Here is a 27,644-nt window from a genome sequence, read left to right as displayed (position 1 = left end):
TTGCCAAGGGACCATGGCCAAAATTAGAATTTGGCTTCCCAAATTCCCTGTATCCAAGGATTGCTCCCAGACAAAAGTAGCCAGGACAGACACGTCAGGCTGGCCCTATCCTCTGGTGATTTTCTTTGACTATGAGCTGATTTTTTTCATTTGAAAACACCTTGGAGAGCACCCAGACATCTCCCAAGCTGGGATTTTCAGGCTGCAGGCACATGAGCAATACATATGGATAAAGGAGCTCAGTGCTCTCTGCTGTTGTGGTGGTTTTGTATCATGGAAGTGATGTCCTGAGAGAAGCTGTTCCCAGTTTCCTCCGTGTCTGACACAAAACCAATCAGTAATTAGCTTTGAGAATTGACAATCTGTTAAACCACTAAGGAAACTGCAGACACCTCTGTGAAGACACAAGTTAAAGAGGAAGAAGCCTGGCTGGGTCTCTTTCCCTTCTGGCCAGCAAAGAGGTGCCAAGGCCGGGCCAGCCCCCGTCTGGGCCGGGGCGGGCCGGGCGGCTCCTGCCGTGGGGCCGGGCCCCTTCCCAGGGAGCCCGCCAGGCCCCATCGGCTGCCGGGCAGGGGAGGGGAGGCCGCGGGGCCGAGGCCGGGCCGGGCCGTGGCTGCGCTTGCTGACATCTGGCCGCTGCCCAGCCCTGCCCCGCCGCCAGCCCGGGCCCAGCCAGGATCCGCCGGGCCCCAGGAGCAGCCCCGGGCCGGGCCGGCTGGGCCAAGCTTCTGCCGCCCTTGGGCTTGGCCCGCAACCAGCGGGCAGGGCCAGGAGAAGCCATCGGCCCCGGCCGTGCTGCTGCTCTGCTCTGGCCTGGCTGCTGAGATCCTGGCCCTGCCCCCAGCGCCGCCCAGCCTGACACAGCCCCAGCGCAGCCGCTGCACAAACCTCCATGGGAAAACAGCTCCGGCCGCAAGGACCCAGCCCGGCCGGGCTCACGCAACCATCTGCAGGCCCCGGCTCAGATATTGACTCTTCCCGTGCTTCCATCCTCCCTCCAGTGAGAGAAAAGGACAAAGTGCAGGCACACACAGGAGCAACGTGAAGACACCGAGGTCAGTGAAGAGGAAGTTGAATCCCAGATGGGAGGGATGAGGAGATGCCTTGACCTTGGGGCTGAAATCCTCTGGTAAAGCTATGGAGAAGGATGGAATTGATACATCAGACTCTCTTTTCCTATAATGCATTGAAAAGAATGGGGAGATGACTTGTTCAGCAAAGGCCTCCATGCTAAAGTAAGCAAATGTTGAAGTAGCTGTGATCCCATGAGAAGTTTGAACAGAGAAAGAGAGCAAAGTGATGAGACCCTCTGCCCCCAGGGAGAGAAGAAGACCTCTGTTCCCAGAGATGAAGATGATTTCAGAAATAGATGAAGAGAACCTTTGCTCTTGAACAGCTCATCTTTAAACCAATACCCCATAGGTTGACATGGCTCATAAACACAACTGTGGGAAAAGCTGTGAAAAAATGGGAGGAACTTCATTATTGCAGATTTTTCCAGGCAGCTGTTATGCATGGAAATTGAGAGCCACGAGAGAACATGTCTCCATAGCATGAAAGAGAGAATACTGTCCGTAAATGTAGTGAAGAAAGACTATTCGAGAGGTGGTAAACTGACAGAAAATTTTAGATTTTGTCCCTTAACATTCTCAGGTTGTATGGAGAGGGGAAGTATTCTGAAAGTTTTGTTCTGATTCTTATTACTCTTTCTTTTACTTACTATTGTAAACATTTCTTTATACCCTTTTAAAGTTTTGAGCCCACTTTGCCTTTCTCCTAATCCTATCTCAGAGCAGGAAATGAGTAAGTATATTCTAGTGAGTGCACTGGTAATTAGACAACACTGAACCCACCACACTAATTGATGCATTGGACAAGAAATCTCAAATGGCTGAACCAAAACCACTACAGAAACTTCCTGATGAACTGCATTAGAGCAGAGGGAAATCAAGGCAGAGCCATGGTTTGTCAGGACTTGCTTGATCCTAATGAGCCCCGTGGTGCATTTGGAGCTGAGCCCTGGAACCTCAGGGCCTGAGAGGAGATTGCACAAACCTTTCCAGGAGTCAAAGGCAGAAGAAAACCTCAAAGTGTCTCAAAGCATTAATGGGACCCACTGAGGTCCATCCCCAACACAGGCTCCTCATGGACTCCTTGGAGGAGAGAATTGGAGGCCAGGATGGCACAAAAGCCTCTCAGAGACTCAAAATGGCACAAAAACCTCTCTGTGTGGAAAGCAAAATCCAAAGTACCTGAAAAAAGTTGAGTATCTCAAAGTATTAATGAGCCCCACTGAGTGTCAGTGCAAAGCTCTCCAGGGACTCGTTAAAGCAGATAATTGGGGCCATGATTGCACAAACCTCTCACAGAGTCTGTAGCAAAAGGGAAACACCAAGTACCTTAAAAGAACTGAAGTACCTTGAAGCATTAATGAGCCCCACTGAGTGTTGTTCCTGACAAAGCCTCTCCAGGGACTAATTACAGCAGATAATTGGAGGCCATGATTGCACAAAGCTGTCAGAGACTGCAAGGCAAAAGCCAAAGCCAAAGTCCTTTGAAAAACCTGCAGTGCCTGGGAGCATTGTGGAGCCCCCAGGGCCATTCCTGAGCAAGGCTCCCCAGGGACTCCTTCCAGCAGATCCTTGAGGCCACTGGGATGTGGGCTAGGGGGGGATGCTGAGGGCAGGACAAGGGGCTGACAGTGCCCAGCCTGGCTGGGGCTGTGCCAGGAGGCCCCAGGGCCTCAGGACAAGGTGTCTCCTGACAGCCCTTGGTGGCACAGACCCTGCTGTGCCCCAGGCCACCAAGACTGGGCTTCTCTTTGTCCCCACCTGTCACCACTGCCTCCAGTTCTCTGCTCTGCCTGGGGCCTGGGGACACTTTCTCAGTCGTGTCCCTCAGTGGGACCCATTAAAAGTCAAAGAAACTTTGGAGTTGGATTCTGACTTGGAGTTCTGCAGAGGTTTCTTCAGCTCCCTCTCAGGGCCTGATGTTCAGGGCCTGAGCACAAAGCCCCAGAGGCTCATTCAAGTCCTGGTGCTGTGTCTGTGCTGCTGAGCTGGGCCGGGCTCCTGGCACAGAGGGTGATGCTGGTAAGCAAGCAGAGCTTCAAAAGCACATTTCTCTGGATGAGCAGCTCTTCTCCCAGCCCAGCAGGGCTGGGGCACTGCCTGCAGCCAGCGTGGGCACAGCCCAGAGGCACAGAGAGCTTCAATCAGTCAGGGCTGGGAAGGTGCTGAGAAGTGCCTGGGGCAGAATCACTGCCAGCCCTTGGCACAGGAACCTCTGGCTGCAGGACAATGCAGCTGCAGCTCCTGCAGTGATCTCCTCAAGCTGGAACATGCCAATGCCCACAGCCCCTGTGAGTACATTCTCTGATGGTGTCTTGTGCAGAGCAGCCAGGGGTGCCCAGGGCTGTCCTGCAGAGCAGGGTCCTGCAGCCCAGGGCGCTGTGCTGGGCCAGGGACTCTGCTGCCTGCCAGGGACAGCTCTCAGCCGGCCCGGGGAGCTGCTGCCAGCGCTGGCCAGAAGCTGTGGGGGGAAGGAGCCACCCTGAGCAGGGCAGGTGCTGCTGCTGAGAGCTGCTGGCTGGGGCAGGGCTGCTCCCAGCTCCAGACCAGCCTGGGCACAGCACCGGAGGACACTTCCCAAAGAAGGTAAACCTGGGATTGCTGTAAAGATCAGCAGCTTTCCTGAGAGTGTTTTCAATTTCCTGCTCGGAGAAGAATGGGAAAGTTGGGGTGGTGACAAAAAGATTTTTGCTTTTGGTACATTTTTATATATACATAGCTCTATAAATTACTATTATATAGTTATAAAACTATAATCCTTACTTTACAATGTTAAACTCTTAATTAATTCTATTAAACTACTATTATATACTTCTAAAACTGTAATCCTTAATTAATTCCAATTCATTTCCTAAACTTTCTCTTAGATTTTAGAACAATAACCTGTCTAAATACATTCCTGAAATACTGTATAGTCTTATTATCAGGAAGAGGTCCTACAAGAAGAACATTTTGGTTTTGACCAGAATTTGAGCAGTCATAACAAAAAGTGGGGCAAAGAAGCTTTGGACCTTCTCCAAAGGGTTGAGTTAGGGGTGTGTAACTAGTACAACTGATTCTCCTATTGGATGTTCCTGTTAAATATCCTAATTAATCAACCTTTATAAATTGTTGAAATCAGGAGCCGATTGTGCCTCATCCCCACTGGGACACCTGGAAGCTTCCAATAAAGGTCTGGTTTTTACTTTACTGTTCGAACTCTGTTGCAAGGTTTTTTTTTTTCTTTTTTTTTTTTTTCTTGTTTGATCATAGACAAGAGGGGGATGAGAGAAGCAGAAGAGGAATTGTAATCCCAGAATGACAGAACATTCTGAGTTGAAAGGGACACACAGGATCCTCAAAGGAATGTTTGAACATTTACAGAGACTCCAGAACTGTGACTTTGGGTGGTCAGTCTCTCTGCTGGCAGCCTCCCAAAGGGCCTTCAGCCACTGCTCAGCCCTGGACAGCAGCAGCATCACCTTGGCAGGGCCCAGCAGGGCTCTCCTGAGCTGCCCTTGCCCAGCTGCACACAGACCCTGCCCCAGCCAGGGCCCTGCACACAGGCAGGTTTCTGTAGGGCCGGGCCGAGGGCACGCGGGGTGGGATGGGCTCTGTGAGCACTGGCAGGGACAAGGCACCTCTCAGGAGGGAATGTCCAGGCCCAGGGAGATGCTCGGGGAAGCAGAGGGGGCTGAACAGAGCAGTGCTGGGGGAACAAGCCCATCCAGCCCCTCACCTGCCCTCAGCCACAGGGAATCCTTTGCCTCTCCCATCTCTCAGTGGCAAACTCTGAGTGCAGCAGGAATGCTGGGGATGTCTGACCTCAGAGAGCCAGCAATGATGTGTGGGCCAGAAAACTATTCCTAAAACCATCTCCTGCCATCCTTTAGACCTGGAAGTGCAGATGCTATCAACCCTTTCTGCATTAGAAGTGATTCCCCTGACGAATCCTGAATACCCAGCCTTGTCCCTCTGCCACATGGCCACAAACCCAGGGCAGCAGGGCAGGGATGGCTCCTTGAGAGCCCCCACGCACAGCCTGGCTGCTTCTGGCACTCTCAGCCAGCACAGCTGGAGCTCAGGCAGGGACCTGGGTGAAGGTTTTCCTAAAGGAGGAACAAGGGTGGGTGAGTCCCAGCAGGACAGGCTACAGGGAATGGCCCAGGTTTGGCTCCAAGCAGCCTCTCCTGACTTGTCACTGTCCTTTCTCCATGAACAGGTGCCCATGTGCAGCCACAGCAAATGTCCAACAGCAGCTCCATCAGCCACTTCCTGCTGCTGGCACTGGCAGAGACGCGGCAGCTGCAGCTCCTGCACTTCTGCCTCTTGCTGGGCATCTCCCTGGCTGCCCTCCTGGGCAACGGCCTCATCATCAGCGCCGTAGCCTGCGGCCACCACCTGCACACGCCCATGTTCTTCTTCCTGCTCAACCTGGCCCTCAGCGACCTGGGCTCCATCTGCACCACTGTCCCCAAAGCCATGCACAATTCCCTCTGGGACACCAGCACCATCTCCTACACTGGATGTGCTGCCCAAGTCTTTCTGATTTTCTTCTTTATCTCAGCAGAGTATTCCCTCCTGACCATCATGTGCTACGACCGCTACGTGTCCATCTGCAAACCCCTGCACTACAGGACCCTCCTGGGCAGCAGAGCTTGTGCCCACATGGCAGCAGCTGCCTGGGCCTGTGGATTTCTCTATTCACTGCTGCACACAGCCAATACATTTTCCCTGCCCCTGTGCCATGGCAATGCCCTGGGGCAGGTCTTTTGTGAAATCCCACAGATCCTCAAGCTCTCCTGCTCCAAATCCTACCTCAGGGAACTTGGGCTCCTTGCTGTTAGTGCCTGTTTAGCACTTGGTTGTTTTGTGTTCATTGTTTTCTCCTATGTCAGATCTTCAGGGCTGTGCTGAGGATCCCCTCTGAGCAGGGACGGCACAAAGCCTTTTCCACCTGCCTCCCTCACCTGGCTGTGGTCTCCCTGTTCCTCAGCACTGCAGCATTTGCCAATCTCAAGCCCCCCTCCATGTCCTCTGCATCCCTGGATCTGTCAGTGTCAGTTCTGTACTCGGTGGTGCCTCCAACCCTGAACCCCCTCATCTACAGCCTGAGGAACCAGGAGCTCAAGGCTGCAGTGTGGAGACTGATGACTGGATGGTTTCAGAAACATTAAACTGCTGGCCAATTTCTGCAAATCACTTGTAATAAAAGTCACCTTTGATACTTCTTGTTAGTTTAGTTGTGGATTTTTTTCCTTTGTTCTATTTTTTTCATATTGTCCACTATAAATGTCATTGTGCCACTTCTCATTTTGTTTCTCTCTACCTTCCCTGTGCCCACGGACTGTGTGAATGAGGGGCTCTGCTCTTGGTGGCTTAAAAGGAACTCAAGGATCTCCCAGCAGAGTTTTCTGCAGAGCTGCCTTTTTGTTGTCTTCTCTGGAGCTGCAGCAGCAATGTCTGTGTGCAGAGCTGGGGGCAGATCAGTGCTGGCACAGCAGCTGTGCCCAGCAGCAGCAGCAGCACTTGGTGTTGCCAGTGCTGCTCCCGTGGCCCTGCCCCGCTGCCCTGGTGGCCCTGGTGTTGCTGCAGGGCCTGAGTGCTCTCGGGGCCGGGCACAGTCCTGGGGGTGGCAGTGCCGGGGCTGCAGCAGGGACAGGCCATGGGCACTGCTGGGGCAGCGCTGACGCCTCAGGCCAGGGCCTGGGGGCTCCAGGCTCCTTGCCCAGGCTCTCTCAAAACACGGCCAGGCCAATGCTCAGCACAGAAAACCCCCTGTCAGCAGCCCCAGAGTTTTGGTATGGGGGCATGGACGTGAGGGAGCACAAGTGCCATCAGCCCCTGGGGCCAGGAAGGGCTGGGGGACGCCAGGGAAACCACTCAGCTTTGCCCTGGCCTCTGCACTCAGCCAGAAAGTTTGTTCCCATCAGCTGGGACTTTCCTGTCCCACTGCAGACGCTGTTGCTCAGAGCCAGGGCTGCCTGGCAGCCACCCCCAAAATGCCCTGAGCATTTCCTTGGCTTCACCTCTACTTTCTTTACTCTTCCTGCTAAAAATTTCTGCCTCTTGACCAGCCCTGTTCCCTCCCCTGCACACAGCCCATCCCTGTTTGCCCTTTCCTCTCTGGCCCCACTCCCCATTGTAGTTCCTGCCTTGGCACCATGGGAACGTCCCTTGGGGAGCAGGATCATCCCACAAGTGCTGCAGGAATTGTCTGCAGGCTCCTGCAGTGCCTCGTGCTGCTCCCTTGCCAAAGGCAGCCCAGGCCAGGGGGGCACAGCTGGGCTGCTGTGTCTGCCTGTGGGGCTCCCTGTTCTGGGCAAGGAGGAGGAGCTGCAGAGGCTCTGCAGGACTGACAGGATGGGCTTTGGGGCTCTGAGGAGAAGCTGAGGGACCTGGGCTGCTGCAGCTTCTGAACAGGAGGCCCAGGGCTCCTCCTGCAACTGCTCCAAGGGTGGTTTCTGAGAATCCCAGAATCAGCCAGGCTACAAATGACCTTGGAGATCATCAGGTCAAATCTGTGCCCTGACACCGCCTTGTCTCCCTTGAGCCTCCTCTTCTCCAGGATAAACAAGGTCCCTGTGCAGAGCCCTCCTACCCTCCAGCACATCCACACTCACACCCCACTTGGCGTCATCTGCAGATTTGCTGATGGTGGACTCAATCCGCTGATCCCGATCATCAATGCAGATATTGAAATCCAGGCTGGCTGGCTCTGACCCCTCGGCCATCCTGTGGCTGCCCTGTGATGGCTCTCAAGGTGATCTGTTCCAGAACCTTGCCGGGCACTGAGGTCAGGCTGACAGGCCTGGAGTTCCCCAGATCCTCCTTCCAGCCCTTCTTGGGGATGGGCTCACACTGGCACCTCCAGTGCTCTGGCACCTCCCTGCTGAGCCAGGACTGATGGGAAATGATGGAGAGCAGCTTGGGGAGCTCATCCACCAGCTCCCTCATCCCCCTAGCATGGATCCCATCCCATCCCATACACCTATGAGCATCTGAGTGGCTCAGCAGGTCACCAGCTGCTCCCTCCTGGATTACAGGGGCTGTTCTGCTCCCTGTGCCAATCTGCCAGCTCAGGAGAACTCTTGTCCCGAGGTCAGCCTGTCCTAATGTTGAATATAGGGGCAAATGAAAGTGTTAAGCTGCTCAGCCTCTTCCATATCTTTATTTACTCTATTCCCCACTGGATCAAATGAAGTGTAGAAGTTCTCCTTATCTCTCCTTTTGCTATTAATTTTTTTATAAATACTTTTCTATTATTTCTCAAAGAGGTGGCCAGGATATGCTCTAACCTGAGCTTTCACCACTCTTCGTTCTGCATGACCTAACAACATCCCTAAATATTTCGTGAGTTGCCTGTTCCTCTTTCCAAACCCTTCTTTGTCCTGAGTTCCCACAAAAGCTCCACGCCCAGCCAGGACAGTCCTTTTCCTCACTGGCTGAACTTCAGCACAGAGGGACAGGCTGCTCCTTCCCCCTTACGATTACTTTCTTGAAGTGTGTCCATCCTTCCTGGACCCCTTTATTTTTAAGGGATGTTTCCTTTAAAGAATCAGTACCTGATTTGCTACTCTCCAAATCTGCATCCTCAATAGACCCAGGTCTACCCTTCCTAATTCCAGTGTGGAAGTTTTATTGATGCCCCTCCTTCTTTCACAGAACATTGAAAACTTGATTATTTCATGGTCACTGTGCCCCAGGCAGCCTCCGACCCCCACATCTGCCACCAGCCCTTCTCTGTTTGTGAGCAGCAGGAGACAGAGCTTTCCTTGGGAGTGGAGTGTTACCAAAAATTCAGTGAAACAGAAAACTCCTTCACACCAATGCAGCATCAAGAAGCAGCATTCTTTATTCACCTGGATGCACGGGGGACAGCTCCTCCCAAAGCCGAGCATGCTGAGTGCAGGAAAGTTTCTGTTCATATTCTGTATTTTGCACACATATTCATTGATTATCCTGGACTAAACATCTGATAATAATTTCCCCAAAATCATTAACATATTTCCCCTCCCCTTTACCCATGCTCTCTTCTGTCCTGGGGGTCTCTCTGGTGGTCCCTGGTGGTCGTGGACCCCAATGTTCCCGTGGGCCTGGCTGAGCTGGCAGGACACTGAGGCTGGTGAACTTCCAGCTCCCCTTCTCACACAATGGGCATTGTGTGGTTTCCATAGGCCTGGGGTTTTGGAGAACAAGCTCCAGGTGTCAGCTCACCTGGTGGAGACAATTTATCATCTGTAACATGAGGTCACTAACATGAGAGTGGGCTATGACATCACAGAGTGGGTTATGTGAGGTCATTGAGCAGCTACAGCATCATAGACTGCCTCTGTGACATCCCAGAGCAGGCTGTGACATCACAGAGGGGCTGTGTGACATCCCAGGAGGGCTCTGTGAGGTTCCTGGGTTGGTCACTCTGCCCCAGCTCCCCCTCACAGTTTCTCCCAACAAGTCCAGTGCTGTTCATGCCCAGCGGGGTCCCTGTCCCCCGCTATCCCCCCAGTCCACCTGGAGCCACAGCCTCCACCAAAGGATGTTCCACAGGATCCACCCCAGAGCCTGACATGGGGACAAGGGGCCAGGGCTGTGTGACCAGGACATCAAGGACGTGGATTATCCAGGTCCCTGTGGCCTGGGTTGGGTTCCCCAGGGCAGGAAAGATGTCTGGCAGCTGGAGCAGGCTTAGGGAAGGGCCTCCAAGGTGGGGCTGGAGCCCTTGGGCTGTGAGCAGAGGCTGAGGGAGCTGGGCTTGTCCAGCCCGGAGCAGGGAAGGCTGAGGGGCTCCTCATCCCAGCCTGGCAGTGCCAGCGAGGAGGGGATGGAGAACACAGAGCCAGGCTCTTCACCGGGGGCCTGGTGGGAGACAAAAGCCAATGGGTGGAGGGGGAAAGAGGGGAGATCAGCCAGGCCAGGAGGAGATGAAATGAGTCAGGCTGGGTTCAGCATTTCCTCAACACAGAAAGCAGCCTGACCTCCCTTCTCCATCCACCACTGACAGCTTTGTAAATCACGAATTGTGTGAGCTGTTTTGCCCCCACTCCAAAAAGATCATCCTGATACAAGAACTTAATTGTGGTTATATATATCACAGAACCACGTTTGTCTAAAATCAATTTTAATATGGAAATCACTTGTGGCTGTTGGACTCATCAGACACTGCTGGGACGTTGCACATAGCTCAGGGAAGAGTGTGATTGCTATTAAATTGTTTCCTGTTCAACTGTGGTCTGTTGGCCATGAAGAGAAACTTTCTGTGCCTCTGAGTCTCACCAGTTCCTGACCCCCAAAGGACACAAACCTGATGAGCTGTGGTTCCCACTCCAGTGGTGGCACTTGGAGCTCCCTCCATCCCCAGAGCAGAGCTGCCTTGTCCCAGAAAGTCCCTGGCAATGCAGGGATGAAGGAAACAGGACAGGCTGTGGGGATCAGGGGCAGGGCAGGGCCAGGGATTTGGGGTGGTTGTGAGCCCAGGGCAGGACCCGGCCCTTGGCCTTGGTGAACCTCATCCCATTGTCCTGGGCCCATGGCTCCAGCCTGTCCAGATCCGTCTGCAGAGCTTCCTGCCCTCCAGCACAGCCACAGTCCCACCCAGCCTGGGCTCACCTGGAACTGCCTGAGGGTGCCCTCGATGGCCTCGTCCTGATCAGCAATAAAGAGATTTCACTGACCTGGCCCCAATCCTGAGCCCTGGGGACAGCCCTGGATGTGACTCCATTCCTCAGCTGCTCTGAGTGCCAGGGCTTGGATGAGGGAAATGCTGGGGAGGGGGCAGGGACAAAGTCTGATTGATTGTCAGCCATGAAGGGACTTGGTTTTCATATCTGTTCAGGCAGCATTAGCATGAGGGTCATTATCAATTGGACATTGCTGATATCAATCTATAAACAGGAAAAGAACAATTCTCTCTGCATGGGTTTCAGTATAGTATATTCACTTTGAATACACTTCTGAAACCTGACTAATTAATCACGGAAGAATTGAGGACAAGAATTATTCCCAGGGGTTTTTCTTGTTTGGATGTTTTGAACAAATGTTTATGAGGCTTTTTCACGGAATTCCTGCCTGGAGAGCTGAAGAATGAAGAGGCCTCTGGAGTAGGAAAATTCATCAGCAACCTCCAAGTGGCTGAGGATCCATCCCCATCAGAGCAGCAATGAGCAGAAATGGGCAGAGCTTTGTGGCTGCCCCAGCTCTGGGATGGGCCCTGGGCCTGGAGCAGGAGCAGCTCTGGAGGGCCCCAAGGCCGGGGCTCTTGTGCTGGCCTGGGCAGATGGGATGGCAGCAGGGGCTGCAGAGCTCTCAGCAGCTGAGGCCGAGGGGAGCAGGGCAGCCAGGGAGCCTCCTTGTGCCTTGGGCAAGCCCCTTCCCCCATGGCTGGGGCTGAGTCCTGGCTGAGCTGCAGCTGCTGCTGTGCCCTTGGCAGGGGCTGAGGCCGTGGGGCCAGTGGCCAGAGCAGCCTGGCCTGAGCAGAGCTGTGGGGCCAGAGCCGGCTGGGCTGTGCTGGGGAGAGGCCCTTGGTGCTGCACAGAGCTCAGGGCAGCTGGCAGAGCTTGCAGGGAGCTGGGCTGGGCTCCGAGAGCCTGGCCCAGAAACCAGCAGTGTCCATCTCAGCCTGGCTGAGCGTGCAGGGGCAGGACTCAGCCCAGGCCTTGTGGGGCAGGGCCAGCGCCTGTGCAAGGCATTGAAAACAGGCAAGTGCCCCAGAGAGGAGGCTGCTCTGTGCCCCTGGGGGCATGGACACAGCAGGGAGGGGGCCCAGGACATTTGTCAGCGCCAGCCTCTGTCCCCAGCCCTTGGCAGCCCTGGCTGCTGAGCCCAGCTTTGGCCTGGGCTGAGTTTGGCTGTGGCCCAGCTCCATCCTGCTGCGGGGCTCAGGGCCTGTTCCCGGCCATGGCCAGTCCTGGCCGGCCTCTCTGCTGGCCCAGAGGCCGGCAGAGCCCGGGGCAGGGCTGTCTGTGCAGCCCCACAGGTGCCACGGGCTGGGCAGGAGCTGGCAGAGGCTGCCCAGCAGGGAGGCCATGGGGCACAGAGCCCCAAGGCTGCCGTGGGCACCACGGCACAGGGGCCGTTCCCAGCCGCAATGCTCCTGTCCTGGGCTGGGCCTGCACAGGGGCTGTGGCACCATGGCTGGGCCAGCACAGGGCCACCAAGGGGCCACGCAGCCGCTGCCGGGGCTGGCAGCAAGGCCGGGCACAGACAAGGAATTGCTGAGCGTGGCCTGCGCTGGCCAGGGCTGACTGTGCCAAAGGCAGAGCTCAGCTGCCCTTGGGGGCTGCAGGAACACTCAGGAGCCCAAAGAGCCTCCATGGCTGTGCTGGAGACCAAGGCTGGAGCAGGGAAATGCAGGGCTGCTGCGCCATGGGGAGGGCATGGAATTCCAGCACACACCTCAGCTCTCTGATGATCCCGGCACCGTGCTGGGCCCTGTTTCAGCCTGGAGCAGAGCAGATGTTGATGGCACAGGAGCCCTGCGGGGCTGGCAGGGACCTGCAGCTTGCAAGGTGCTCTGCTCTCCCTCAGCTCCTCTCTGAGAGATCCAATCCCAGCTGGGCACCTCAGGGCACAAGTGGCACTGCCTGTTCATGGCCACACAGCTGATGTCTGCCTGCAAAGGGGCACAGGTGTTAATACTTGTATATTTCATATTATACATGGACATTTTTATTTTCTGATTTACTTGAGTACTTTTAAGAAATGGCAATATTTTCCCACCAGGAACAGGAATTTCCTGGAAGTGTACTGATGGGAGAAGGAGAAGAAATACTGATCTTCCCCTCTACTTGAGTCACCAATATTCTGTTTATTATATCATCTTCCTCTTCCTTCAGATGTTTCCAGCTCTCCTTTTTAAATGACCATGCATGTGGACATCTCTTCACTGTGTCAGCTGGATCTATGTCCTTCCTGTTGCTCCTGTTCTCCTATGTGCTTCCTGTTGCTCCTCCAGATGCTTTCTGCTCATTCAAGGGCCTCTCAACTGACTGGCTTCATGCTTTGAGCTTCAGGGAGTGGCCCAGTCTTTCAGAAGTTCAAATAAATATCACATTAGACAACATCCTAATTGTGTTTATATCTATCACAGAATTGACTTTTCTTATGTCTTTGTCTAAAACTGTTCCTGTACAGAATTCCCTTGTGGATGGGGGACATGTCAGATGCTGCTGGGACATCACAGAGAGCTGAGGGAAGGGCTGGGATGGTTATTAAACTGTTCCAATGTTCAACTTGTGTTTGTTGGCAAGAAACCTTTCTGTGCCTCTGAGCGTCACCAGGCCCTGAGCCCAAAGACACAAACCTGATGAGTTGTGGTTCCCACTGCAGGGGCACTTGGACCTTGGCTCTGCACAGGAGAGCTCTTCATCCACTTTTCCTCTTTTCCTCCCTCTGGCCATGGAGGGAGCTCCTGACTTCAGCCTGTGACTCGTGTGTGCAAAGAGCAAATCTGGGCAGAATCGGGGCAGGGAGGGTTTGGGGGGACATTGCGATCTGTGCTGGGCACAGAAGGTGTTTTCCATTGCTCTGAGACTGTCTGCTGTGCAAAGTGGATTTAATAGCCAGCAGAGGAATGACTTTTGCATTTGACGGAGCTGTGCCTTCCCTTGGCTTTGTTGGCTGACAAGAAATGAACATCCCTCTGTGTCTGGGGCAGCTCCTTCTCCAGGGAAAGCAGGTGGGAGTTGGAGCCAAGGAGCTGAAAGCTGCAGGTGCAGCCTGGGCTGGAGGGAGCTCAGATTTGCACAAGGCTGCTCTGAGTGCCAGGGCTTGGATGGGGGCAATGGTGGGGTGGGGGTAGGGACAGAGTCTGATTGATTGTCAGCCATGAAGGGTCTTGATTTTCATATCTATTCCAACTGCATGAGGAGGTTCTTGGTTTCAGTGTCCATTGGGGATTGCACATATCAATGTATAAACAGGAAAAATAAACCCCTATACAGCACCTGAAAAAACATTTTCTCTCTATCTGTAAATTTAATACATTCACTTTGAATACAGTTCTGAAATCTGCCTAATTAACCACAAAAGATTTCAAATCGTAAATCAAATTATTCCCAGAGGCTTGGCTTGTTAAGGTGTTCTGAACATTAATGAGCCCTGGGGCAATGAATTCCTGAACAGAAGAGCTGAAGGCTGAAGAAGCCTCTGGAGCAGTAAAATCCAGCAGCAGCCTCCAAGGTGCTGAGGATGTCAGCAGCCCCCACTGAGGCCATCCCTGCCCAGAGACCGTGGGGGAATGGGCAGACAAGGAGAGCGTCCCTGGGGCTGGGGCAGCAGAACTCAGAGGCAGCAGCGGCTCCAGCTGGGAAATGGAGTGTGGGATGGGGCTGTGAAAGCCCTGCCTGGGCTGTGCCAAGCAGGACACACAAGCCCTGACCCCCATCCCCCAGACAATTCTCTCAAGGAGACATTTAAAAGAATTACAATAGTTTGTGTCCTCTGAGTTGGATACACTGGAGAAATACCAACAAGGGATTCTCAGGAGCTCCAAACAACAAAACAGCCTTTACTGGGAACTTCAGAAAATCAGAGCAACTTTGGCAAAAGGTTTAATATGACATTCAATGAAGAAAAAGCACTTCTCAAAGCATTAACTTGGCCCATTCAACTTCACAATTTCTAAGCCTGTTCATTTTAAGTTAATCAACATTTCCAAGTGGATGGAAGTAGTAGACAGAAAGAAAGGAAGGCAAAAACACTTTTAGAGAAGCACACACAGAGCCACCAGCTCCTGGATTCCAGTGGTGTTCAGATGGAAAATCCAAGAGGAGGTAGGGTCAAGATGTGTGCTTGCCTTGTGCTCAGCCTTAAATACCCCTTGGTCTTCCTGGGCCCTTCCCCCAGGTGGGACTTGGGGTCATTTGGTCACTCAGGAGCTGGGCTGGGGCTCCAGAGGTGGCTGTGGAGCATTGCCTGTGCTGTGCCAGGCACTGGCAGCCACTGCTGGGCTGGGATAGAGGCTCTGGGGGGATTGGGGTTCCAGGGCAGGGCAGGGCTGGGGTTCCAGGGCAGGGCAAGGCTGGACCCGCCCCTTCCTCCCCACACAGGAAATGTTTCCAGCCAACAATCTCCTCCAGTCTGTCACAACAGGCAATGTTGGAGGTAAAATCCCAATTCTGGCCATGGGCTCCTTGATGAGGAGGATGGTTCTTTTCCATAGGAAGGAAAGCCCAGAGCCCCAGTGTTTGGAAAGCAGGCGAGAGCCTCACTAGGCCAAGGCCAGCCAGACTTGTCAGGAATGGCAGATTTTGTCTGGGAGCAGTGTTTGGAGATTGGGAATTTTGGAGTTGGAAGCCAGTCTTGGCCATGGGCACCTTGAGAAGCAGGACAGTTCTTTTCCATAAAAAAGAAAAGCACAGACCCCAAATGTTTTAGGGACAGATGGAAAGTGACCTTCATGAAACCATTGCCAGACAGACTTGTCCTGGCAATATTCCCATGAGAACCATGCCAAGATATAAAGAAATTTGGAGGAGAAATCCCAATTTTGGCCAAGGGTGCCTGGAGGAGAAGGACAGTTCTTTTCCATAGGAAGAAAATCCCAGAGCCCCAGTGTTTCAATAACAGATGAGAAGAGCCCCTCAGCATGCCAAGGTCAGCTGGACCAGTCAGGTGGCCCCTGGGAGGCCAAACCAGCCAGACCTGTTCCGTGTTCCCTTGGTTCCGTGGGCCCCCCACAGTGTCACAATGGTCTCTGTGGTTCCCCAGGCCCCACAGTGTCACGTGATTCCTCTGTTCCATGAGGCCCACAATGTCACAATGGACTTTTGGACCCTAGTGGTTTGCGGTGTCACAATGGTCTCCTTTGGCTCTACAGTGTCACAATGGACCACTGATGACACAAGGTCCCTCTGTGTCACCCTGGGGCTTTGGTTCCATGCAGCCCTGCACTGTCAAAATGAACCCTTGGTTTGATGGGATTCCTCTATGTCACCATGGCCCCTTGGTTTCATGAAGCCCTGCAGGGTCACAAAGGTCTCCTTTGGTTGCCCAGTGTCACAATGGACCACTGATGACACCAGGCCCCGCAATGTCCCAATGGGCCTTTGCTTCCATGCAGCCCTGCAGTGTCACAATGATCTCCTTTGGCTCCACAGTGTCACAATGGACCACTGATGACACGAGGCCCCGCACCATGGACCTTGGGTTCCATGCAGCCCTGCAGTGTCACAAAGGCCTCTTGGTCCCACAAGGCCCCACAGTGTCACAATGGTCCTCTTGGTTCCGTGGGGACCCCCAGGGTCACAATGGTCTCACTGGTTCCATGAGGCCTCACAGTGTCCCAATGCTTTGCTTATTCCATGGGGCCTCATAGCGTCCCAATGGTCTCCATGATCCCACGAGTCCCCTCAGTGTCTCCATGGTTCCATGGGCCCTGTGCTGGTGCATTCCCCCCTCCCTTCTCAGGTCGCCCTGAGAAATGGAGAAATTTCTCACTGAGAAATTTTGCACTGAGAAATGGAGATGATCCAGAAACATTCTCTAGCTGCTTATAGAATGAGTTGTCCACCTCTTCTTCCTGGTTGGGTGGACGATAACAGACTCCCAGTAGGATGTCAGCCTTGTTGGCCTTCCCCTTAATTCTCACCCGTAGACATTCAATTTCATCTTCATACGTTTCAATATCTATGGTGCCAAAACCCTCCCTAATATAAAGGGCCACCCCTCCACCTCTTCTCCCTTTCCCATCTCCCTGAAGAGCTTGCAGCCATCCAGTGCAGCACTCCAGCTATGTGAGTCCACGTTTCTGTGATGGCAATTACATCATAGCTCTGCTGTTGGACCATGGCCTCCAGCTCTTCTTGTCTGTTACCCATGCTGCGTGTATTGGTGTACATGCACCTCAGCTGGGCTGCTGATTTCACCCCTAACTCAGGCTTACCACCCTTGGGCCTGCTTCCAGACAGGTCAGATGCATCTCCCTCCACCTTCAGACCTAGTTTAAAGCTCTCTCAACAAGTTCTGCCACTTCATGAGCGAAAATTCTTCTATCCTTAACAGAAAGATTGAGCCCGTCTGGTCCAATCAGGCCAGGTGCTGTAAAAGTTGCCCCATGATTAAAGAATATGAAATTCTGCTGATGACACCAACCCTTGAGCCACTCGTTGATAATGTGAGCTCTCCTATTGCTTTCACCGTTTTTCTCAGACTCCAAAGGGACTGAGGAAAAGACTGTCTGTGCCCCTGTCCTATTAACCACCTGACCCAATGCCCTAAAGTCCCTTTTAATTGCCCTGACACGCCTCTTTTCAATCTCATCACTGCCAGCCTGGAGTATCAGCAGTGGGTAATAATCAGAGGGCTGAATCAGCCCAGGCAGTGTCTCAGTGATATCCCGTACCCGGGCCCCAGGGAGGCAGCAGACCTCTCTGTGGGGTGGGTCTGGTCAACATACAGGGCCCTCTGTTCCCCTCAGAAGGGAGTCACCCACCACGATTACCGTTCTTTCCTTTTTGATGTCAGAGGTGGTGATCTGTCTCACAGATGAATCATAACTGGGAGGCTCGCTGGACAGATAATTTTCTTCTAAACTATCTGGCTGACTCTCCAGTTCCAGGGGATCATACCTAATCTGAAGTGGCACCTGGCTTGGGAGGGGGGATTGGGAGGAATTTTTATTATTACCTCCCTCCTCGAGCAGGTACCCACTCCCACTCCCCTTCATCGGCCAGGTGTCCTTCTATAGCCTGACAGTGGGGGCATGGGAGACAGCGGGAACCAAGGAGAGCATTGCTGCCCTGCCAGACCTCATGGAACCAAGGATCCACTGTGACACTGCAGGGCCTTGGGGGACCACGGTGACATTGTGACACTGTAGGGCCCAAGGATCCAAGGGACTTTGTGACACCAAGGGGTCCCATGGAACCAAAGGGACATTGCGATCCTGAGAGGCCTCATGGAATCATGGAGACCATTGGGACACTCTGGGGCCTCATGGAACCGTGGTGACACCAAGCTGGGTGTGAGTGTTGATCTGCTGGAGGGCAGGAGGGCTCTGCACAGGGCCCAGGACAGGCTGGATCCAGGGCCCAAATCCAACAAGGTCAGGTTGAACAAGTCCAAGTGCCGGGTCCTGCACTTTGGCCACAACAACCCCTGCAGCGCTCCAGGCTGGGGACAGAGGGGCTGGAGAGCAGCCAGGCAGAAAGGGACCTGCAGGGACTGATGGACAGCAGGCTGGACATGAGCCAGCCGTGTGCCCAGGTGGCCAAGAAGGCCAGTGGCTCCTGGCCTGGATCAGGAATGGTGTGGCCAGCAGGAGCAGGGCAGGGATTCTTCCCCTGTGCTGGGCACTGGTTGGGCAGCACCTCGAGTGCTGTGTCCAGTTCTGGCCCCCCAAATTTAGGGAGGACATGGAGGGGCTGGGGCGTGTCCAGAGAAGGACAACAAGGCTGGTGGGGGGTCTGGAGCACAAGTCCAGTGAGGAGCGGCTGAGGGAGCTGGGGTTGTTGATCCTGGAGAAGAGGAGGATCAGGGGAGACAAGGCGGTGTCAGGGCACAGGCTGGACTTGATGATCTCCAAGGTCTTTTCCAGCCTTGCTGATTCTGGGATTCTCTGAAACCAGCCTTGGAGCAGTTGCAGGAGGAGCCCTGGGCCTCCTCTTCAGAAGCTGCAGCAGCCCAGGTCCCTCAGCTTCTCCTCAGAGCCCCAAAGCCCATCCTGTCAGTCCTGCAGAGCCTCTGCAGCTCCAGGTCCTTGCCCAGAACAGGGAGCCCCACAGGCAGACACAGCAGCCCAGATGTGCCCCCCTGGCCTGGGCTGCCTCTGGCAAGGGAGCAGCACCAGGCACTGCAGGAGCCTGCAGACAATTCCTGCAGCACTTGTGGGATGATCCTGCTCCCCAAGGGACGTTCCCATGGTGCCAAGTCAGGAACTGCAATGGGGAGTGGGGCCAGAGAGGAAAGGGCAAACAGGGATGGGCTGTTTGCAGGGGAGGGAACAGGGCTGGGCAAGAGGAAGAAATTTGTATTAGGAAGAGGAAAGAAAGCAAAGGTGAAGCCAAGGAAATGCTCAGGGCAGTTTGGGGGTGGCTGCCAGGCAGCCCTGGCTCTGAGCAACAGCGTCTTCAGTGGGACAGGAAAGTCCCAGCTGAAGGGAACAAACTTTCTGGCTGAGTGCAGAGGCCAGGACAAACCTGAGTGGTTTCCCTGGCGTCCCCCAGCCCTTCCTGGCCCCAGGGGCTGATGGCATTTGTGCTGCCTCAGGTTCATGTCCCCACAGCACCAGCACGGGGGTGCTCCCGCCTGCTGTGTGCAATGCAAACAGGGGCTCCTGAGCCAGCGCTGCCGTGTCTGTGCCTGCAAGGATGCGGCACCTGTGTGAGCTGGGGGAGAGGCCAGGGCTGCAGAGGGGGGATGTTGTTGGCAGCTCCATGAGGACGCTCTGGGACGCTGCCCTGGGCTGTGCAGCGCACTGGGGATGGATCAGCCCCTGCTCTGCTGCTCCTTCCCGTCTCCCCCAGGGCCCTTGCAGAGCACCAGCCGTGCTGTTTGCCCCCAGCCTGCCCACGGCCAGCCTGGGGCTGCTGACGAGGGTTTTCTGTGATGAGCATTGGCCTGGCCGTGTTCTTGAGAGAGCCTGGGCAAGGAGCCTGGAACCCCCAGGCCCTGGCCTGAGGCGTCAGCGCTGCCCCAGCAGTGCCCATGGCCTGTCCCTGCTGCAGCCCCGGCACTGCCACCCCCAGGACTGTGCCCGGCCCCGAGAGCACTCAGGCCCTGCAGCAACACCAGGGCCAGCAGGGCAGCGGGGCAGGGCCACGGGAGCAGCACTGGCAACACCAAGTGCTGCTGCTGCTGCTGGGCACAGCTGCTGTGCCAGCACTGATCTGCCCCCAGCTCTGCACACAGACATTGCTGCTGCAGCTCCAGAGAAGGCAACACAAGGGCATCTCTGCAGAAAACTCTGCTGGGAGAGCCTTGAGTTCCTTTAAAGCCACCGAGAACGCAGCCCCTCAGGGACAGTCTGTGGCCATAGGGAAGGTGGAGAGAAACAAAATGAGAAATGGCACAAACAATGACATTTCCTTGTGGACAATATTTAAAAAAACAAAACAAAAAAATCTCCAAAATGAAACCAACAAGAAGTATCAAAGATGACTTTTATTACAAGTGATTGGCAGAAATTGGCCAGCAGTTTAATGTTTCTGAAACCATCCAGTCATCAGTCTCCACACTGCAGCCTTGAGCTCCTGGTTCCTCAGGCTGTAGATGAGGGGGTTCAGGGCTGGAGGCACCACCGAGTACAGAACTGACAGGGTCAGATCCAGGGATGGGGAGGACATCGAGGGGGGCTTCAGGTAGGTAAATGCCCCTGTGCTGGCAAACAGAGAGACCACAGCCAGGTGAGGGAGGCAGGTGGAAAAGGCTTTGTGCTGTCCCTGCTCAGAGGGGATCCTCAGCACAGCCCTGAAGATCTGCACATAGGAGAAAACAATGAATACAAAACAGCCAAAATATAGAAGAGCACTTAACACAATAAGCCCAACTTTCCTGAATTTGGAGTGTGAGCAGGAGAGCTTGAGGATCTGTGGGATTTCACAGAAGAACTGGTCCAGAGCATTGCCATGGCACAGGGGCAGGGAAAATGTATTGGCCGTGTGTAGCAGAGCATTGAGAAAGGCACTGGCCCAGGCAGCTGCTGCCATGTGGGCACAAGCTCTGCTGCCCAGGAGGGTCCCGTAGTGCAGGGGTTTGCAGATGGACACGTAGCGGTCGTAGCACATGATGGTCAGGAGGGAAAGCTCTGCTGAGATGAAGAACATAATGTAAAAGAGCTGAACAGCACATCCTGTGTAGGAGATGGTGCTGGTGTCCCAGAGGGAATTGTGCATGGCTTTGGGGACAGTGGTGCAGATGGAGCCCAGGTCGCTGAGGGCCAGGTTGAGCAGGAAGAAGAACATGGGCGTGTGCAGGTGGTGGCCGCAGGCTACGGCACTGATGATGAGGCCGTTGCCCAGGAGGGCAGCCAGGGAGATGCCCAGCAAGAGGCAGAAGTGCAGGAGCTGCAGCTGCCGCGTCTCTGCCAGTGCCAGCAGGAGGAAGTGGCTGATGGAGCTGCTGTTGGACATTTCTTCACTCTGGGCGTCATGAAATGTTAAAAAAGGCATTGACAAGATAGGGCCAATTTCTTTGAGGCCGTCCTATGTATTTTATTTGGAATCCTTTTAAAATTACTTCTCTTCCTGTGAGGGAACTTCACTAAGCTTTCTTTTTTTTTTTTTTTTTTTTTTTTTTTGAGTTGGTGTTTCTGCTGCTGAGTTACTGCCTGATCTTATCTTCCGCATTGCTCTCAGCCTGAACACTGGGGAGCCCAGAGGGAGAACAGGGCTCCCTGTGCCCCAGTGCAGTCAGACCTGCTGGTCCCCACACAGGTGCACTTTGCTTATTTCACCTCCTTTATTTCAGGTTGATTGAACTTAAAACATCCCTGAAAAATAAAGTGGAATCTTGATAGATCCAATTTCAAAATAAATTTCCCGAATCACTTCTCTCATTTTTTTTTCTTTGTTGTTGAACAGGAAGGGATAGCCAAGGTTCCTCTGCCTCTCTGCTCCCTGGAGTTGTGCTTACTGGGAGCTGTTTCTCTCTATCCAAGCCTTGTCCCTGCCAGTGTTGCCAGAGCCCATCCCTGCCCTTGGGGCTCAGCTCTGCCCTGCAGACCCCTCCCAGCACAGGGCACTCCCAGGGGCATCTCCCTGGCAGCAGGGCCTTAAGGGCAGGACAGACAAACAGAGATGCAGCCAAGGTGCTGCTGCTGCTGTCCGTAGCTAGAGGAGGGTGAGGAGGCACTTTCTGAGGGAGATCTGAGGCAGATCTGCTGATGCCCAGGGTGACAGTGCAGGAGTCTCAGTGACACAGACAAACCTGACAGCCCCTTTGCCTTCCCTTTAGGAGAAAGCTGACAGCAGCCCTGGCCATGCTGCACCATCTCCACAGCAGGAGGAACCTGCCCTGATGGGGGTCACTCCTTCCACCTCCAACTTCTCCCCTGCACAGTCCATGGGGAGCTGCCAGGCAGGCTGAGAGCTGTCCTGGCAGGTGGCACATCCCCTGGGCTGGCCAAGAGCCCTGAGGGCTGCAGGAGCTGCTCTGCAGGACAGCCCTGGGCCACCCTGGCTGCAGGCCCAGCTTCATCCCCTGCAGCTGTCTCTGGCAGCAGGAGCCCTCCTGCCCTGTCCCTCTGACAGTGCCCAGGGCAGCCCCGCTCTGCAGCACATCCTCCCCAAACCAGAAATGGCAGCAGAACCATCCTTACAGTCACATCAGTCCTGTCCTGGGTCAGCTTCAGGAGATCCCTGCAGCCAGAGACTGACGGTGTCAGAAGTGGTGAAGATTTTCCATGAATGAGCTCAGAACTGTCCTTCCAGCTGCTTTGAGCTGCTGTTGGCTTCACTGCCTTCAGGTGCTGGCAGGCAGCACCCTCAGCCCTGCTGGGTTGGGAGAGGAGCTGCTCCTCAGGAGAAATGTCTTTTTGAAGCTCTGCTTGGTTTGGCAGGACCTGTCTTTGTGCCAGGAGCCCAGCCCAGCTCAGCAGCACAGACACAGCACCAGGACTTTAATGACCCTCTGGGGCTTTGGTGTTGTTTACACCAGACTCAGTCCCTGAGAGAGTGTTCAAAAAACTTCTCAAGAATTAGAAGTCAGAATCAAACTCCAAAGTTTCTTGAAGTTTTAATGGGTCCCAGTGAGGGACACGAGTGAGAAAGTGTCCCCAGGTTCCAGGTACAGCAGAACACTGGAGGCAGTGATGACAGGTGGGGACAAGCAAGGGAAAGGTGTCTCTGGTGCTGAGCAAACCTGGATGTGTTTCAGGAATACAAAGGGCCAAGGCCTGAGCCCCAGCCCCTGGCAAGGCAGATCCTGTCCCTCCCTCATTGCTCAGGGCTCTTCCCGGGATGGGCACTGGCATGTGGGGATGTGCAATGCCAAGGGCAGGACCATGGGGCAGCCCCTGCCAGGCTGCTGAACAGGGACAAGGAGGCAATGAGGCCCCAGGGCTGCAAGGGTCACTTGTCCCCTGGTGGCCTCAGGCCCAGGGCCAGCAGCCATGGCCAAAGTGCTGCACAGGTTGGCTCTGTCAGGGCCCTGCAGCTGCTGCACATGCCTGTGCCCTCTGCAGCCCAGGCTGTCCTACGGTGTCCCTGCCCTGCGCCTCTGTCCCTGCAGGCTGTCCTCATCCCCCGGCTGCCCCACCTCGCTGGCCCCTTCCTTTGCTGACAGCTCTGCCTCCTGCCTGCCTCTGCCTGGCCACACAAAGCCTTGGGCTGCTCCAGGCTCCTTCTAGGGACGTGTTGCACCACAGCCCTGCCCTGGGAGGGAAATTCCTCTCTTCTCTTGTGTCCAGTCTGAACTTCTCCAGCTGCACTTCTGGTATAATTTCTCTCTCTGGCTGTTTCACACTATGGAGAAAAGCTCCACCATTTCTGAATCCACCCTTCAAGCCCTGCCAGGCCACTCCTGATCTGTCCTCAGTCCCTTCACAACTGAGCCCAGGCACATCAGCCTCCATATATGTGTTTGGTTCTTGAGGCTTGCAAACCCAGCCTGGGAGATCTCTGGGCCCTCTCCAAGGTGTTTGCAAATGTAAACATTCTGCTCATATCACCAGAGGACAGGGCCTGCCTGACCTGTCTGTCCTGGCAGCTTTTGTCTGGGAGCAATCCTTGGATATACGGAATTTGGGAGGCCAAATTCTTATTTTGGCCATGGTCTTTGGTAAGAAGGCTGGGTTTTTTTCCATCGGAAAGAAGGAACAGAGCCCCTCTGTTTCAGGGGCAGATGAGAGGTGACCACCAGAGGCCAAGGCCAGCCAGAGTTGGCAGATTTTTCTGAGAGATACCTTTACCTATAGGAAATTTTTTAGGGAGCTTACGTTTTGGCAATGGGCATCTGAAAAGAGGGTCAGTTCTTTTCCATAGCAAGGAAAGCATGGAGCCCCAGTGCTCCAGGAGCTGATGAGAGGCAGCCCTTGGCATTCCAACATCAGCCAGACCTGTCAGGTGGCCCCTGGGAGGCCAAGCCAGCCAGACCAGTTCCATGTTCCCTCGGTTCCATGGGGCCCCACAGTGTCCCAATGGTCCCTTGCTCCCAGGAGGCCCTGAGGTGTCACAATGCCCCCTTGGTGACACGAGGCCCTGAAGGGTCCTCATGATCTCCATGGTTCCATCAGGCCCCACAGAGTCAGAATGGTCTCTGGGTCCATGAAGCCCCACTGTGTCACCATGGCCCCTTGGTTCCATGGGCTCCAGGGGTGCCACAATGATCCCCTTGGTTCCATGAGGTCTCCACAGTGTCACAGGGATCTCCATGGGAAGGAAAGAACCGAGCCCCAGTGTGGCAGGGGCAGCCACCAGAGGCCAGGGCCAGCCAGACTTGACGGTACTGGCAGAATTTGCCTGGGAACAACCCTTGGATATAGGGAATTTTAGAGGTGGAATCCCAATTTCAGACATGGACACCTGAAGGAGAAGGGCAGTTTACTTCCATAGGAAGGAAATCAAGGAACACCGGTGTTTGAGGGGCAGATGAAAGGTGGCCACCAGAGGCCTAAGGCAGCCAGACCTCTCTGTCCTGGTAGCTTTTGCCTGAAAGCAACCCTTGGATATAGGGAACAGGGGAGGTGGAACCCCACTTTCGGCCATTTCTGCATTGGTAAGAAGGATGGTTCTTTTCCATAGGAAGGAAAGCACAGAGCCCAAGTGTTTCAGGGGCAGAAGAGGAGAGAGGTGGCTCCTGAGAGGCTGAGCCAGCCAGACCTGTCTGTCCTGGCAGGTTTTGTCACTGAGAAATCCTTGGATCTAGGGAATTCTGGAGGAACATTCCCAACTTTGGCCATGGGCATCTGGTTGAGATGGATGGTTTTTCCCATAGGAAAGAAAAGCACAAAACCCAGGTGTTTTGGAAGAAGATGAGAGGTGGTCACCATAGGCCAAGAGAGTCAGACCTGTCTTTCCTGGCACCTTTCATCTGGGAGGAATCCTTGGATGTACAGAGTTTTGGAGGTGGAATCTCAGTTTTGGCCATGGGCACCTGGGCAGGAAGAAGAGTTCTTTTCATCAGAAAGGAAAGCACAAAGCCCCAGTGTTTCAAAGGCAGATAAGAATCAGCTCTTTGGAAACCAAGGCCAGCCAGACTTGTCTCTCCTGGAAGCTTTCATCTGGGAGAAATCCTTGGATATAGGGAATCCTGGAGGCGGATTCCCAACTTTGGCCATGGGTGCCTGGATGTGGAAGGTGCTTTTTTCCCATAAGAAAGAAAAGCACAGGGTCCCAGTGTCTCAAAGGCAGATGAGAGGTGGCCCCCGGGTGGCCAAGCCAGCCAGACCTGTCTGTCCTGGCAGATTTCATTGGGAACAATCTTTGCATAGAAGCAAAATAAGAGGAGGAATCCATATTTTGGCCGTGGGCACCTGGAGGAGAAGGACAGTTCTTTCCACAGGAAGGAGAGCACAGAGCCCCAGTGCCCCAGGGGCTGACAAGCAGCAGCCCTTGACATGCCAAGGTCAGCTGGACCTGTCAGGTGGCCCCCAGGTGGCCCAGCCAGCCAGGCCTTGATGCCTTGAGAGGCCACCTAGAGCAGAGGCTGGACAGTGTGACAGGAATAAAGGAGGGATTTACTGGAAAGGCCTTCCAAGGATCCACCTTGGGCAGTCCAAGGGCCTGGCTGAGGGTACACCCAGGATGGACGACAGGTCACACGTTTGCACACTTTTATAAGTTTTGGTTCATTTCCATATTGGGGTTAATTGTCCAATTACACCTTCACGTTGTGCAGTCCCACCCTCCCAGTCTGCTCTCCTCAACTCGCTGTTGTTTTCACTTTTTGGGCCTGAAGATGCAGCGGTGTCCTTGGTTCTCGGGCTGGAAAAGGATTGTTTTGTCTGACTGCACTGTGAAGAGAACTTGCTGACACTCTTTATGAAGTTCAGAGTTACAGACTGATGCGGTGCAGAATCTGGAAAATATGAAAGCTAAAACTTCAGGCAACCGTCTGTCCCACGTTCCCTTGGTTCCATGGGGACCCACAGTGTCACAATGGCTCCTCCGTGACACTCTGGGTTGCACAGTGTCACCCTGGGCCCTTGGTTCCATGGGAGGTTTACAATGGTCTCCTCTGGTTCCATGAGGTCCCCGGAGTGTCACAACTGTCCCATGCCTGCTTTTGTCCCTCTTGCTGTGCCCTCTGCTCCCCCAGGGCTCTGTGGCTGCTGCCCAGGACTGTGGGACTGGCACAGATCCCGTGGTCGAGACCCTCCTTTCTCTGCCCTTGGAGCTGCCTGGGCACAGCAGCCTTTTCCATCTGGAAGCTGCCCATGGACAGGGAGTCCCCAGCTGCGTTTCTTGCACAACCTCCAGGAGCCCAGGGCTGCCATCTCAAGTCCCTGCTGGCCCTGGGGGCTCCCAGGTGGGCACAAGGGGGGCAGCAGAGCCAGCAGGGAGCCTGCGAGTCTCTTCCAGCCCTGTCTGCTCCGAGTTTGGGCCTTGGAGCCTCAGGTGGCCAAAGGCAGCTGCTGCTGGTCCCTCTGTGTGCCCGTGTTCAGCAGTGCTGCTCCATCAGTCTGTACCCAGCAACGGGGAAAAGCCTCAGCCCTGCAGGGCCAGGAGCTGCCGGGCTCTGCCTGAGCAGCTCAGCCAGAGGGAAGGGAGCTGCTCCCCACGGGAACCAGGAGCAAAGGGCTGGAGCACCTCGTTCTGGGGCACAGCCCAAATTCTGGAGGGAGTAACAGAGTTATTCACGTGCACGGGTGTGTCAGCACTGCAGGTGCTGTGCCTGCAAACACATGGCTCCAGATGTGCAAAAGAGTTCTGCAACTCTTGGCTGGATCAGGATGTCAGCAGTGCTGAACTCCAGATTAGTGCAAAGCAAACACTTCACACCCCTGCTCATATCTGCTAGATTTTTTACATCAGGGTATCCAGAGAAAAGTAAACAGAGGAGTAAATACTTTCATTGTTTATCAGAAATGTATCTCATATTGCTGTACATTTCTTTTTCAGGATGTGTTATCTGCTCAAAAAGAAAAAAGAAAAAAAGAAAGGAAAAAATGAGAAAAATATGAAAGAGAAAAACAAGAAACAAATGTGTAGTGAAGATCTTCTGTAACTTTGGATTAAGAGGTAACTGATCTTTTTAAAAGGAGAACTCATTTACTTTGTGCATGTTCTGATGGCCTGGATCCTTCTTACGGACTGACCTCAGCATCCGTTTTTTTAAAGATTTTGGGTTTTGTTTCCAGTATTGAGATTTTTTTTTAGTGGAGTTGAAGCAATAGGAGGATGAGAGATGGATTGTGCACAACGGTGTCTTGAGGGCAAAGATATTGCAGTTTGAAACTTGGACCTAAAGTATTGAAAATCAAACTTACAAATCTCAGTGCATTGTGTGACAGCAGCTTTTCCTGTAGGATGTGCAGCATCACAAAGACTTCATCAGTGGGGTTGGGGGCGCTTGGAGCTTTGTCCTGTTCCTCTCTGGGATGTCATGAACCAGGACTTCACCTGCCACCAGCCCAGCTCACCCTCTGCCACCGCAGCTCCTTGGGCCTTGTGTCCCCAGAGCAGGCACAAAGTGTTTCTGCTGCTCCCCCTTGGCACAAAT

General features: G+C 54.1%; 1 protein-coding gene, 2 long non-coding RNA genes and 2 pseudogenes across 3 annotated transcripts; 2 read left to right on the top strand and 3 right to left on the bottom strand.

The window, feature by feature from the left end:
- Positions 1–27,644, bottom strand: part of LOC128782904 (zinc finger protein 271-like) — a 510,341-nt pseudogene that overhangs the window by 235,891 nt on the left and 246,806 nt on the right.
- Positions 1,665–6,279, top strand: LOC128782951 (olfactory receptor 14I1-like; annotated as a pseudogene).
- On the bottom strand, positions 12,833–17,823 carry LOC128783000 (uncharacterized). Its single transcript, XR_008428949.1, has 2 exons — positions 17,673–17,823; positions 12,833–13,070 (listed from the first exon to the last, which is right to left on the bottom strand). It is a non-coding gene; the product is annotated as an uncharacterized LOC128783000 (long non-coding RNA).
- On the bottom strand, positions 20,128–21,255 carry LOC128782944 (olfactory receptor 14A16-like). Its single transcript, XM_053933512.1, has one exon. The coding sequence runs from the start codon at positions 21,152–21,154 to the stop codon at positions 20,183–20,185; it is 972 nt and encodes a 323-aa protein (XP_053789487.1). The 5' UTR covers positions 21,155–21,255; the 3' UTR covers positions 20,128–20,182.
- On the top strand, positions 26,182–27,419 carry LOC128782997 (uncharacterized). The gene is made up of 2 exons (XR_008428946.1): positions 26,182–26,450; positions 27,044–27,419. It is a non-coding gene; the product is annotated as an uncharacterized LOC128782997 (long non-coding RNA).

The sequence above is a fragment of the Vidua chalybeata genome (assembly GCF_026979565.1).
Source record: "Vidua chalybeata isolate OUT-0048 chromosome W unlocalized genomic scaffold, bVidCha1 merged haplotype SUPER_W_unloc_5, whole genome shotgun sequence".
Classification (NCBI taxonomy): Eukaryota; Metazoa; Chordata; class Aves; order Passeriformes; family Viduidae; genus Vidua; species Vidua chalybeata.
The sequence above is the reverse complement of the archived record's forward strand: the minus strand, read 5'-3'. Positions and strand labels throughout refer to the sequence as shown.